At 37.5% G+C, this 13,762-nt stretch overlaps 1 protein-coding gene across 1 annotated transcript in view; it reads left to right on the top strand.

Moving 5' to 3' along the window:
• Window positions 1-746: 746 nt before the first annotated feature.
• The window catches only part of ar (androgen receptor), a 75,856-nt gene continuing 62,840 nt past the window's right edge, over window positions 747-13,762 (top strand). Inside the window, exons 1-2 of the mRNA XM_008427516.3 lie at window positions 747-963; window positions 2,536-2,584. Coding sequence (XP_008425738.1) covers window positions 2,541-2,584 — 44 coding nt within the window. The 5' untranslated portion in view covers window positions 747-963; window positions 2,536-2,540. The remainder of the gene's footprint in view (window positions 964-2,535; window positions 2,585-13,762) is intronic.

Here is a 13,762-nt window from a genome sequence, read left to right as displayed (position 1 = left end):
TAGTCTTACCTTCTATTTGAATAGTTCAGCTGTTGGTTAATTTACCACTTTGGGGAATTTAGAGACTGTATGCACTATAATAAATAATATTGGGTTTTAGTCAGCTGGACTGACGTAATCAAGTTAACAGAATACATTACTGAAATTAATAATATATGTTACATGAACTTCAACTTAAATATTTGTTACATCAACTTCTCACTCAATTTCTTTGAGAGAGAAACTAGAAATAATAAATTGTTTAAACTTAAAAGCATCCTCAGTTAGTTGTAATTTTAGACTTTATTTGAGAAATATTTATTTTAAATGCAAAAAAAAACAAACAACAAAAAACAATACAGTGAAAATACTGTAGGCTGTTTTTGGTTTTTTATTAATTTAAATTTAAAAATGTCACACAGATTATGGTTTTCTAACTATCTGTGACAAGGTAGCATAAATAGTCACTTTATTTTAAATGGCAAACATCCAACAGGAAAATGTGACTTTTGTTTTCAAGAGACATTAAAACATGTTGTTTGGTTCTGTTCAAAATATTCTGTTGAGAAAAGATACTTAGATTACATGACAATAGTTAAATAAACAAGATATTTTGGACAAAATTTCTACTTATGAATATTTTTGTTCTTTACAAATACCTGAAGAAGAAATTGATAGACAGGATATAGGTCGTTTTTTGTTTTGTTTTGGGTGTGGTTGCATCTCGGTCCACACTCCACTCCAGTAGAGGGCGGTAATGCACATCAGTAAGTTGCTTACCAACCGCCATAAAAATAAATAAATAAATAAAATAAAAAGAAGAAGAAACAAGGGCATTCTGTTTACACAGCAATGCATTCTGGGAAATAACATGCTAGGTCTAATTGTGCTATTGCGTAACTTTACGGCTTTTCAGTTTGAACCCGAGCGCTTTGGTCAGAAGAGGATCTAATGCTGGTCGGAATCCTTCTCATTTTAGAAGACGTGAGTGAACCACTTCCATCCTTTTTTTATAACGTTGGCTTGAGGCGAAAGTAGTGACCTCTGTGATCTACCCACTTTTAAAACACTGATGGAAATGTGGCACGTGATGAACTTCAACAGGGACCTAATATACACTTGAAATAATTCAGCAAATTATAGTATGTAGTAATGTGAACGTTTTGGATGAATAAAATCTATTAAATGCATCATCAAATTTATTAAACGTTTTTATCAGTTTTCAAAATAAGTGTTTTGCAGTCTGGCCAAAATGTTAAATTTTGGTCTCTGACCTCTTGCTTCCATGCTTCCTGTGTCTAACATGACCTCTGGCAAACTGCCACTTGCCACTCTTTCATAAAAAACACATTTGTGCAGTGCACAACTAATAGTTGCCCTGTGGACAGATTCAGGGTTACCTGAGCTGTGGATCTCTGCATTTGGTCCAGAGCCACCATGTTCTCTCTGATCGGTGCTTTCCATGTTCGGCCTGTGAGTTTAGGTGGACGACCTTGTCTTGGTAGGTTTAACATTGTGTCATTCTCTTTCCTTTTCTGGAAGATGACTTGAACCGTGCTACGTGAGATGTTCAAAGCTTGGGGAAATCTTTTTATAACCTGAGCCTGCTTTCAACTCCCTGACCGGACTGATGTGTTCCTTGGACTTCTTGATGCTGTTTGCGCCCCAGTATTCTCACTGAGGCCGTCACAGGGTGCTGCATTTGTACTCATATTGGATTACTCACAGGTGGACTCTGAATTTATTTACACACCACACGTTTCAGTTTTTTATTTGTAAAAAAAAATCAAATAAAAAAATCATGTATAATTTTGTACTTCACAACTGTATACCAGTTTGTGTTGGTCTTTCACATAAAATTTCAATGAAATATATTTGTTTGTTGTTGTAATGTGATACTTTTGCAAGCAACTGTATGTAAGAATATTAACTGAAGCTTCATAGTCCAACTCTGAGAACTATCAGGTTACACGGGTTGTGGTCTGCTGCCCCATATTCTTATTTATTTTGTTTATGGATGGAAGATGGTGCAAAGACTCCGACGCTGCAGCTTTTAACGCTTGTTCTCTGACCGTCCTGCAGAGAAGTAACTGAAGGGGCTGCAAAGATGTATTTAATTTACGTGATTAAAGATTTTTAGCTGATGTGCTTCAACTGAATTAGGATTTAATTAAAGAGCAACTTTATGGTGGGTTGACTCCCTTGTGGGCAAACTTGCGTGTATATATGCAACCTGAATTTATTTGGGTTTTACGGCTGTAGCATTATCAAAAATATGTGCCGTGAGTGCTCTTGCCAGCTTTAAGTATTTGGCGCTTATTGAGTGTTACTGTGGGTTTTTGACTGTGCAATACCAGTTTAAAGGGCAAAAACAAATTTACATCTGCGATGACTTGAGGGTAATAAATGGGTTAAAAGTGACCACACTTACAAACATAGTCTAAATATACGTTCTATGATTAAAAACAACTAGACTCGTGGTGCAGTCAAACGACACTATAAACAAAACAAGGATAAATGACTCATCTTGGATTTTTTTTTTTTTTTTTTTTACAGGCTAAATGCCACGAACTGCAGTTCAACTGCCAAGCAGAGGAGAGCACATGTGAGTGAATTTAAAACTGTTCTGAACTAGCTACTGAAGACTGCTGTTTCACACACAAAGCTTTGCTGAAGTTGATGTGCTACAGTTGCGTTCTGAGACATTGTTTCATTTACCAAACATTTTAACTATGAGGAAAGAGATGATCAGATCACTTCTGATTAAAGATTTCCTTAGCAGATATCTTGGTGCAGATATGTTTTATGATAATCAATGAATGTTGTGTTGACATATTTGTGGCTCTAAACTTTTTTTTTTTTTTTTTTGCACAAGATTATAAGTTTCCCTGAGTTGTTTCAGAGCCTCAGATGCTGCTGGCCAACCCCTCAACTTTTACACTCATGTGAAAAAATGGCTGCAAACTAATGCTTAATTGTGCAACCTTAAATCTTTGACCTTGAGTCAGATAAAAAAAGCAACACAAGAAGTAGAACTTCCTGCACAACCAACAAGAATACAGTAGCAGTGTCTGGATGGCAAGTCGCCAACAAAACAATTGGCTATTCCAACAGCCATTGTATAGAAATAAAAGCAGTTTTCCAAATGTGCGGGAGCTCCACTTGGGTTGCTAGGCAATGGAACAGTTTTTTTTTTTTTTTTTTCAGAGGCAATCAAAGTATAAAAACGTGCAAAAAAGAGTAAATTTTGCATTAGAGGTCCCCTTTAAAGTGAAGACATATGTCACTTTAACCAATTAATTGGGTTGAAGACCTAACCCAGCATGCTGGGTAGAACGCAAAGCCCATCCCTGTTCTCCTGTGTCAACCCATGGACTGAGTCAATATTTGATCCAGGCCTGGGTTTGGTTGGCAAGAGCAATTACTGCAAACCTGGCTGACGTTTTCTGGCATTGAGAGCAACTCCTGCAAAAACTGGCACCATCTTTATGTAATCCAGTCCAGTAGAAACACTGTTGGACACGGGCTATTGTTTTATGTTTCCCCAGGTGACCAGCCCAGGGAATTGAATGGCCCAAAGTTAAAACAGTTTCTCTGGCTGTGCTGAGTACTACAAGCTGTTTTACTGCTCCCTGTTTCCTATAAAGGATGCCATTTTGCATCCAGAATTACTCTGCAGTTCCACCCTCTTCAGCTCTTTTGATAAAGTCAGCCAAGCCTCTATCCTGGTGCTGCAGTGAAACAATATTATTAGACGTGTCAAAGTCTGGCTGCACGTCAGGTTCAGGTAACACAGAAGATGCTGTTGCGTGTCTGAATTTGTCTTGCTTGCGCTGCCGTATGAGATTTCTGTGCTTTGGTTGGACCCGCTTCAATCGCAGTCTCATAAAACGGTAATGCTCTTAGGCTGGGATCATCTTCCCTTGAGGCCTTTGACTGGGAACATATCAAGACAACATTGCACATTTTAGGTACAGCTAGTTAGTGGACATTGGAAGATTATTTTCCAAGACAACAGGAAAGGGTAGTTCATCCATGACACCCACATTTAACAGGTAAAAAGTTGGATAATGCTTTCCATTTACATGAACACAGCAGATAGGTTTCTGAGGTGTAAATTTTAAGTGGGGAAACATACCAGCAGTGTACAAGTGACTGGGTGCCTCCTGTACCAATCAAGGCTTTGAGCCTCTGCCCATCACTCTCCTCAGTGGTCTGCACCAATGACTGTTTTTGTCATTTTAATACCTGGCCCTCTCTGGGTACTAAACACATCGCAGAGAGTTTGTCTCCTACAAATAGAGATGTTTTTTTTTCAGAGATTTTGTTTAGCTGAGGGCGAATAACATTTCTCCATTCCAGACTGATTGCTCATCTTTCCAGTTAGACTGGTGTTACCTGGAGTTAGGGTGAAATCCCTTTTTGCTGCTTCAAAAGCCCATGATTTGTTCTTCCTACAGGCTGCCACAAATGCATCTGCCAAGGAAACTGCCTCTGCTTAATCTTTTTGGGTTTCATTCCTTAATCGAAACTTGGAGTTCTGGAGACAACATTCGCAAATACTGTTCAAGAATTATGACTTCATTAATTTCTTCAACAGTCTTAGCCCAAGGCGGGATACATTTCCCATAAAGCTCTTTGAGTCTCACATAAAGCTCCTTGGGGGACTCATTTGGTTCCACATTGAGAGTGTAACCACTGACCATAGGTCTCACTGTTTTTAATATTTATGTAAAATACTGGCGTTATTATAATCAGTTTATTGATACATCCATATGTATGAGCATTTCTGACTTTACAAGTCAAAAGTGGAATCAACTGAATTGCTCAGTCAGTGTTTGGCCATAAGGAAATGCTCAATGTCATTTGGCCTTTTCAAGCTTATTTCCTTATAGAAAGATGAGATTAAAATTGAGTCACGTGTTTTACCAGAAGATGGTGCACGCCCGCATTTTAAATTGTCCAAATCTAAGTCATCAGGATGCAGGCCTCAAGCCTGAAAATACTTTAAGCTCCAAATCTGATAAGAGTTTATACAAAACCTGCCTTTCATGCAAGTATTTTTGGACAGTCCATCAAAACATGCATCACACTTTCTGGTTGTCCACACTGACATACACCATCAGGATGCTTACCAATTATTTTAAACATGCAGCCAATCCAGAATGCCCCAGTCTGAGTCTAGTTAATTTAATTTAGTCCTGTCGACAAGATGATAAGAGAATTCTGCTGTATTTAATCAGAGGCTGGCAACTAAAATTGAAGCTACCTCAAGTCTCTTCTTCCTTCTCTCTCTCTGCCATTGTTGACCTATTATTCCTTAAATAAGGAATGTTAACTTTTTCATTTTTAAAAAGGGATTCGTTGACCAAATTGGAACTGACCTCTCACAATGAACATGTGGAATTTATGCACAAAGGTTAGCTAACAAGAAAAGAAACGAGGAGGAGAAAGCAGACTAAGACAAACGTTAAAAGCTAGGCAACTAATTCAAGTCAGCAAAAAAAAAAAAGTAAATACACCACAATGTGAAAACTAAACTAGCATAACACCAATAGTGTTTGACAGTTTAACATGGAGAGTCTTGGTAGTTTCTCCAGAATCAAGTCCCCCTGCTTCCTGCAGCCTGATGGATTGTGCCACTTCCTGGTGTTGCATCATAAACAGACCTCTCCCCCAGCCACTTCTTTAAAGATCAGCAAAAAATATACGGAAAATGATCTAAACATGGTATTTACTAAATTTGTGCACCCATATTAGCAAACATCTTAAAGCAATATTACAGAAAAAGAGAAATGAAAAATAAATATGTTGTTAAACTTAGATTGAGTTGCTTGTAGTCGAGCAGGTTTGATGTCTGTAAGGCGTTACAGCTCTGATGTGAGTGATATTGTTTCTATATAATCTCTTTTTGGTCTTTTTTTTATGTGGCACTACATTTGACTTATTATGCAACTCAGATTCAAAGCTAATTTCATCACAACATGAACCTAAAGTTGGCAGCTAAACTCATCTACCCCGTTTGCACAGAATAGTGTGTAATTTGCATTCAACAATCCCTTTATTGGTCAACCTATTCATTTGCTCAACCATACTGCAAATCAACAAATCACACAGCACTAGTTTGATGCATTTTAGCTTCTGGACATTTTTTAGGATGACTTGCTGACAGATTTTTGTTTAGAACGGGAAGATTAGTTTCTGGATTATCTTTATGCTGTAAAAAGCTAACGGTGACACAAATCCCAGAAGTAAAAAACTTTTTAAAATGTTATTTTTATTGGTCTTACTTGGTCTTATGGTCTTATTTGCATTCATTGCGATCAGAATGGAGAAGAAAGGGGATTTCAGTGACTTTGAACATGGGTGAGTAGTCAGTGCCAGATGGGATGGTGTGAGTAGTCAAAGACTCCAGAGGTCCTGGGATTCTCAAAAACAACCATCTCTCAAGTTCACAGAGGGTCATCTAAAATGGAGAACATTCACAGTGAGCTACGCTGAAAATGTCTTGTTGTCAGAGGAGGACTGGTTTGAGACAGATTGGTTCATGATGGAAAGTGAACAACAGCTCAAATAACCACTCGTTACAATAAAGGCAGAACACCACTTCTGAAACTGTGGCCTACTGAGCCTTAGATGGGCTGCAGCAGCAGAAGACCACACCGGATACCGCTCCTGCCATCTGAGGATGAGTAACTGAAGACACAGTTCACATAAGTTCACCATAATTGGACAATCACAGATTGGAAAAATCTTGCCTTCTTCAGTGAGTCTCCGTTTCAGCTGCAACATTCAGATAAAGACATGGACTCCTCCTGCCTGGTATCAATAACTGTGTGAGAAACACAGTCGATCCCTTTAACATCAAGCAAACATCGTGTGAATGCCGCAGCCTACTAAGATATTCCTACTGACCACATCCATCCATCCCCTATCACCCTCACCTCACCCATCTTTTCGTTATTACGCCCTAATTACCTTAAACACAACAACAACACAGTCACCAAAACCCAACAGAGCAACTCTGGAAGTGAAGTGCAGTGAAGAAATCTACAGAAACATACAGAAAGTGAGTGATGCTATCATATCAAGTTGGACCAAAATCTGAGAAATGCTTTTGCCAGCTTGTTAAATCTCCAGTTGAAACCAAAGTTTACATAGATCAAATAAAAAGACACATACTACTTTTTTTTTTTCTTCACTGTCTGAAGCTGAGCCATTCCAAACTTCTCTCCTTTTAGGTTGGTTAGAATTCCTCAAATTCATTTTATTTGCTACATGTCTCAAAAACTACAAATAATATATCAAATGTCTTAAAAATCAGTAATCCTTCTGTTTGTAAATTTCTGTCTCTTTAAGAAATGGTGGAAAGTCCAGATGATGTCATCACTTTGAAGACTTCTGATAGGCGAAGATATCAGAAAGAGAACTATGGAGATGCACAAGTCTCATTCTTCCTTGGCAACAATTTCCAGATGCTAGGATGTGCCATTTTAATCTGGTCAAATACTTAAAGTTATAGATACGATAGGAACATCCGACCACCATATTGCTCAAGAAGGAGACGGGTACGAGTAGGCGGCCTAAAAACTTGACTCAGATCCACCAGTTCTGTCAGGAGGAAAGGGCCAGAACTCCAGCTAACTATCATCAGAAGCTTGTGGAAGGAAATCACAAGCCATTGACTAAAGTCAAAGGTTCAAAGTCACAGCACAATAAGGTTGAGATATAAAAGCAACTGCTTATATATCTCAAAGCAGTTGAGATAACAGGAGGGTTGCTGGTGCCTATCTCCAGCTAATGTTCCGGGCGAGAGGCGGGGTCACCCTGGACAGGTCGCCAGTCTGTCACAGGGCAACACAGAGGCACCATGCACACACACATTCACACCTAGGGACAATTTGGAGGGGCCAATTAACCTGACAGTCATGTTTTTGGACTGTGGGAGGAAACCGGAGTACCCGGAGAAAACCCACGCATGCACAGGGATAACATGCAAACTCCATGCAGAAAGACCCGGGCCGGGAATCGAACCCAGAACCTTCTTGCTACAAGGCAGCAGCTCTACCAACTGCGCCACTGCGCAGCCCGTGTTAACAAACATTACAGCAGTAATACATTGACAGCAGTTGTGCAAATTTTGCTTGACACTGGCAAGAAAATATTAGAGGTATTTTCCCATCCATCATACAACACAAATTTCTGAAATGTGACAGGTTGGTATGTTAAGCCTTAGCCTGCAATACAAGAAGGGTGATCTGAAAACAAAGAAGGTGTCAACTGCTGTAAAGAAGTTAATTCATCAACTGTTTTCTTCATTCCTCTGCAAAGTGGAATAACTATGAGGAAGAAGATGAGTCTTTGATCTCATGCAGTTGAGATTAGAATCTAAAAATTCAATTTTAACGCCTGAAGCCACATCTCTATTCAATGTGACAGCTGCTTTAATTGTTTACATCAGCTCTGCCTCAGCTTTTGGGCAGTAGACAGAGTCTGGAAGAAAACCAGATTTTCCTGACTGCTGATTCACTCGAAAGATTGGACGGTAAACCTGACACATCTACGTATGTTTATGCTTCTTGTAGGAACAGGGACTGGGATGAACAAAATTGCACGGAAGGAAATTTACTTTGAGGGATTTTTAAGGTGATTCTGTTAAAATGTTATAAGCAAATTGCCGTTTATTATTTCCACTAATGTAATGAAATTACGTCAGAGTTACGCAGAGCTTATAGGACACTCAGACGGTTTACATAAAACCAGTTGTTGCCATTCAAGCACACATTTACACTCTGATGATGGCAGCGTCTGTCCGCGTCTGTCAGCAGCCTCTGACAGACGCGAGGCTGCTGTACCAAAGTAGGTAAAAGTTTTGGTGTCTTCATTTAGGGTAGATGATGATTAATCATTTCTAAAGTCAGCAGGCCAATGTACGTCTTTGGGTGGTAAATGTAATATGCTAGACAAGGTGATCTGAGATCGGCCTCAATATATCTGATATTTTGTAGCTAAAATATTTGTCTTCAAAATAAGATTAATACTGCCCCCTTCCATCTGCTTTGTACTTTGGATTTTCTTTGGATTTTTGTTTAGAACGGGAAGATTAGTTTCTGGATTATCTTTATGCTGTTAAAAGCTAACGGTGACACAAATCCCAGAAGTAAAGAACTTTTTAAAATGTTATTTTTATTTAAACTAAATAAAAATGACGTTCTCCAAATATTTTAAAGGCCTCTTTTATTTGATGATGTAATTAAATTGGGGAATCAAAATAAAAATACTAACCACATCCATAATAAAATACATAAATGCAAATATAATTAGATTTTTTTTAACTTCCTGTACAGAAGTACTTCATGAATTATTACAAAATAAACCCCAACATCTCACTAATTTAACTTGCGTAACAGTTCAGCAGCTTATGAATCAAAACACTTATTGACTTTTTTGTAAGAAGAATGATTTTGAATTGCAAGATGGAGAGATAAAATAAATTCACAATGTTTTCAACACATGGTCATAAAATAAAAATATTCATTACAAATAATTTAAAGAAGAAAAAAATTAACATAAAGGAAATGATTTCAAGCATGTGTCTTATGTTGTAATAAAAAGTTCACATATATAAGTATCATTTTTTGGACTTTTTAGTTTATTAAATATTGAGATAGAAAACTGACATTGAAGGTGCATATTTTCTCAAGATGGATTTGTTCATTCACCAAAAGCAATTAAGAAGAAAAATAATAAAGAAAAAGTAAGGAAAAAACAACCAAGTATTCATGTATCTTAAATGTCTGCAGATTGTATTCAATTTCACCTTCAGTGTATTTACCAGCTCTACCAACTGCTGCACAGTGGCGCAGTTCGTAGAGCTGCCGCCTTGCAGCAAGAAGGTTCTGGGTTCAATTCCCGGCCCCGGTCTTTCTGCATGGAGTTTGCATGTTCTCCCTGTGCATAGTGTGTTTTCTCCTGGTACTCCGGTTTCCTCCGACAGTCCAAAAACATGACTGTCAGGTTAATTGGCCTCTCCAAATTGCCCCTAGGTGTGAGTGTGTGTGTGCATGGTTGTTTGTCCTGTGTGTCTCTCTGTGTTGCCCTGCGACAGACTGGCGACCTGTCCAGGGTGACCCCGCTTCTCGCCCGGAACGTTAGCTGGAGATGGGCACCAGCAACCCTCCTGACCCCACTAAGGGACAAGGGTGTAAAGAAAATGGATGGATGGATGGATAGATAGACAAATCTTACAGTGGTTTACACAGATGCTTTTATATGAACGTGTAAATGCCTGTCAAATTTGTGTTGGGTGGCTATTTACACAGATGCTGATTATGATTTAAACTGAAAATGAAACTGGGAGTATCCTGCTGAAACATACTGAAAACATTGCATAGAAAGCATTTCTGGTAAATGTCTGATATAAAAGTAGTAGGATAGATTTCACATTAACCACTGTAATATTTTGGCCTCTTATATTATTTGATTTTAATTACTTTTTATGAACTGTTGCGAGGATGTTTTCAAAATTGGATTTGATTTAAGACAGTTGAAGTCCACTTTGGTCTTAACCTCTCTTTAAAGCACTTTGAAATGCCTTGCTGCTGAAATGTGCTATACAAATGAAATTTGATTTTAATTTTGATTTGATTTTGGACTAGTCTTTAGCTTCAACTTCCAAGACCAGCTTATCTGGGTTTACACTAAATGAAGACAGAGATTTATCTACTTCTAGTTAGATACTAACTTTTTATAACCTTTTAACAGAACCTCACATAAAAAATCCCAAACTGTCCCTTTAAAGTGTCCAAATCTTACTTCTAGCTCCACTGTTAAATTTTATGAAACAGCCCATTGAAATACTTAACCTCCCGGTGTTTTATTTTCTCTCAAAATTAATTTTGTGTTTGACTTTGGTATGAAAGACATTTTAATATCTTTAAGGGTGAAGACTTCATTAGTTGATAATCTCCTTTACATCTCTTTAAAAAAGTAATTTCATAAAGTAATAAATCATTTTTCATTGAATCAAATTAAAACTTAGAGAAGCTTCTGCTGTCTTTCCGGAGAAGCTTCTGATTGCTTACAGGAAAACAAAACTGAAACCTGAAGTACTGACATTTTAAATGTAATTTTTACAGTTCATTGTCTAGCATATTTCAGCTTCATTCGAGCAAACCAAGGACTAGATGTGAACTCCTTTTACCCCAGCCAGTCGCCAATGTTTTGTTGTAAATTAAAACTTGAGTTACATTTATATGTACAAACGTCTGGAAAGTATAAGCCCAATAATGTTGTTTTTAAACTTTACTGAAAAAAGAACTCTATTCTCTGACATGTGAAGTCAAAATGCACATCTGGTAAACACCTTGAAATGATTTATGAAAGTTTTCCACAAGCAAACGCTCTCAGAAACGTTGAACTTGAATGATCCCTGACTATTTATATTTTTGAAGGAGCTTTGTCAGTTGCACTTTCTCTCATTTTCTTCCTCTGATACCTGTTATTGCCCCTAGATGTCCCCAGTACCTTTTTGTTGACATCTTGTTTCTACCTGTTACTCATCACTTAGTTCAAGCAGCTTTTTGCATAACAGTCCACTTTCATGCTTACTTTTTTCTTCTTCTTCTTTCAACATCTCGTCAGGCCGTATTGTGTTTGCCATGGCGGTTTCGCCTCGTTTCTGACTCAGGCTTAATGCATCTCTGGTTTCTGGATTAGCAGCTTCTGCAGGGCCAATGGTTTTGGTTTTGTATAAAAACAAAACCAGCTTCAGTTCCAATTTAAACCAGTGTCAGGCACTGAAGTCACGGGGATTGCATCTGTGACTTCAACTCTCCTGCAGGAAATTGTCTCCTTCAAAACAGATTTTTTTTCTCTCGGCGACCACAGCTCTTGCCAAAATCACCAACTGTATGTGAATGTCAGTCATTTTGAAGGCTTTAATGATTTACTTAAACTGTTGCTGTGTTTTTTATCGCAGGAATTTGTGGGAGGGGCCAGGGGGGGCAATCCTGTGGATTTTATCTAATTTAAGCCTTAAGCACAGATAGATAGTGATGTGAAAAAAATAAAAACCACTCTACAACATCAGCATAGTTGGACGTATGGATATTTAATCTTAATTCTTAATACTGAGAAGGCCAAATAATCATAAAGCAATACAAATGAAGTTTTTAGGGAAGAACAAATTAGGGAACCTTCACATTTATTCACATCAAAAAAGCAATTTCACACTTTTTTGAGGTGTATCACATCATTAATTTTCCATGCTTGTCCTATTTAAGCTGCTGATATATACTGGGGTTCCCCTGGCGAATGAGTTGATGTGAACTCAAGTTCAAAAGAGTTTTTTCGAAGACTGTAGCAGTTCATCAGTTTGGTAAAAGACTCAAATCCATTATAAAATAATTTCAAAGGCACAATTTCTGTGGAAAGGAGAGTAGTCTACAAGGGGGAGGACATTCAAAACAACTGCCAATACGTCTGAAGCTATACTGTCACAACATAGTGACGGTTTTTAACAAATATGTCAAACATATTTTTTGCAAATGCAATACTGCAGCTGAAAGCTAGCCAAAATAAATGAAAAATTCTGGCAAGAAAAGTTGTCCGAATTATGCCAAAAACTTACAGTTGGCTCAAATAAATAGCTGAGTTGAGGTGAACGTTACAAAGTGAAATCCAAACATGCGCGAGATCCAAATATCCAATATACTAGGCATGTATACTAGTACATGCACATATTTAAAGCTATTTCTAAAATTATGTGTGGACTGCAGAAAACAAAGCAATAAATTCTAACATGTGGGTCTAGTTTTGGCTTCAAAATAAAAAAAGAAATCACTAATGTTTTATGATGTACAGTCATTCCAGTCATTCCTCAGACAGATGTAAATAGCTGGAACCCTAACTTGTCATTTGATATCACTGCTGAGGCAATATGTGCCTATTTACACATTAGAAGGTATTTCTGACTTCCATAAATCTTACTGCCTGTAAATGCAAATGTTTTGATCCCGTTGAAACAATTATCTTGGTTATATACCACTTTTGAACACTATGTGGCGAGTTAGACGTCAGTGCCGATCTTAGGGATTATTAAAAATTAAAAAACATTACAAGGTCAGCTTAAAAAGTTTAGCATTTTGTTCTACAATTCTATGTGTGCCACATCTATTATTTAAGTTCAGTATCAAAGTCTATCAAAATCTAACGTTTTATGCTGTCTTCTCAACAAATCTGTTTGTTTGGTTTCCACAATTCTGAATCCAGAAAGGTGTCGTGTCATATTGTTAAGGCTTTTTGTTTATTTTTGTGGTAAGGTTTGGAATTTCAGATGTGTTTCTTTCTGCAACACTTTGAGTGTTATATGTAACACCTAGGAGCCCAGTAAGTCCCTTGCCCTTTAAAGGTCTGTGCTCTCCTATTATGATGTTTCTATTTTATCTCCATACAAAACTTTAATAATCTCAAAGTTACAAAATGTTTAATTTTCACCAAAACCATATTTCATAAAAAGAAAATGTTCAAACTTTGGCGTGTGTTTGTTTTTTTGTGGCGTTTTGAGCCAAGTCATAACAACAAGGATGTGTTATTGAGGTCTGACGGGGGGTTACAACAATATGCATTTTCAGTAAACAGTTCTAATAGACATAACCAAACTGCACAACAGAAAAGCAAAGTTATTTGCAACATTGACTGTAGATAAGCTTGAATTGCTTCTATTAAAAGCAGCTGTGAAGAAAGAACAAATAAAAACTTAGAGAAATGAAACTTGAATAGC

Source organism: Poecilia reticulata, chromosome 14, assembly GCF_904066995.2.
Source record: "Poecilia reticulata chromosome 14, P_reticulata-male-v2, whole genome shotgun sequence".
NCBI lineage: Eukaryota > Metazoa > Chordata > Actinopteri > Cyprinodontiformes > Poeciliidae > Poecilia > Poecilia reticulata.
Note: the sequence above shows the minus strand (reverse complement) of the source record. Positions and strands in the feature narration are given on the sequence as shown.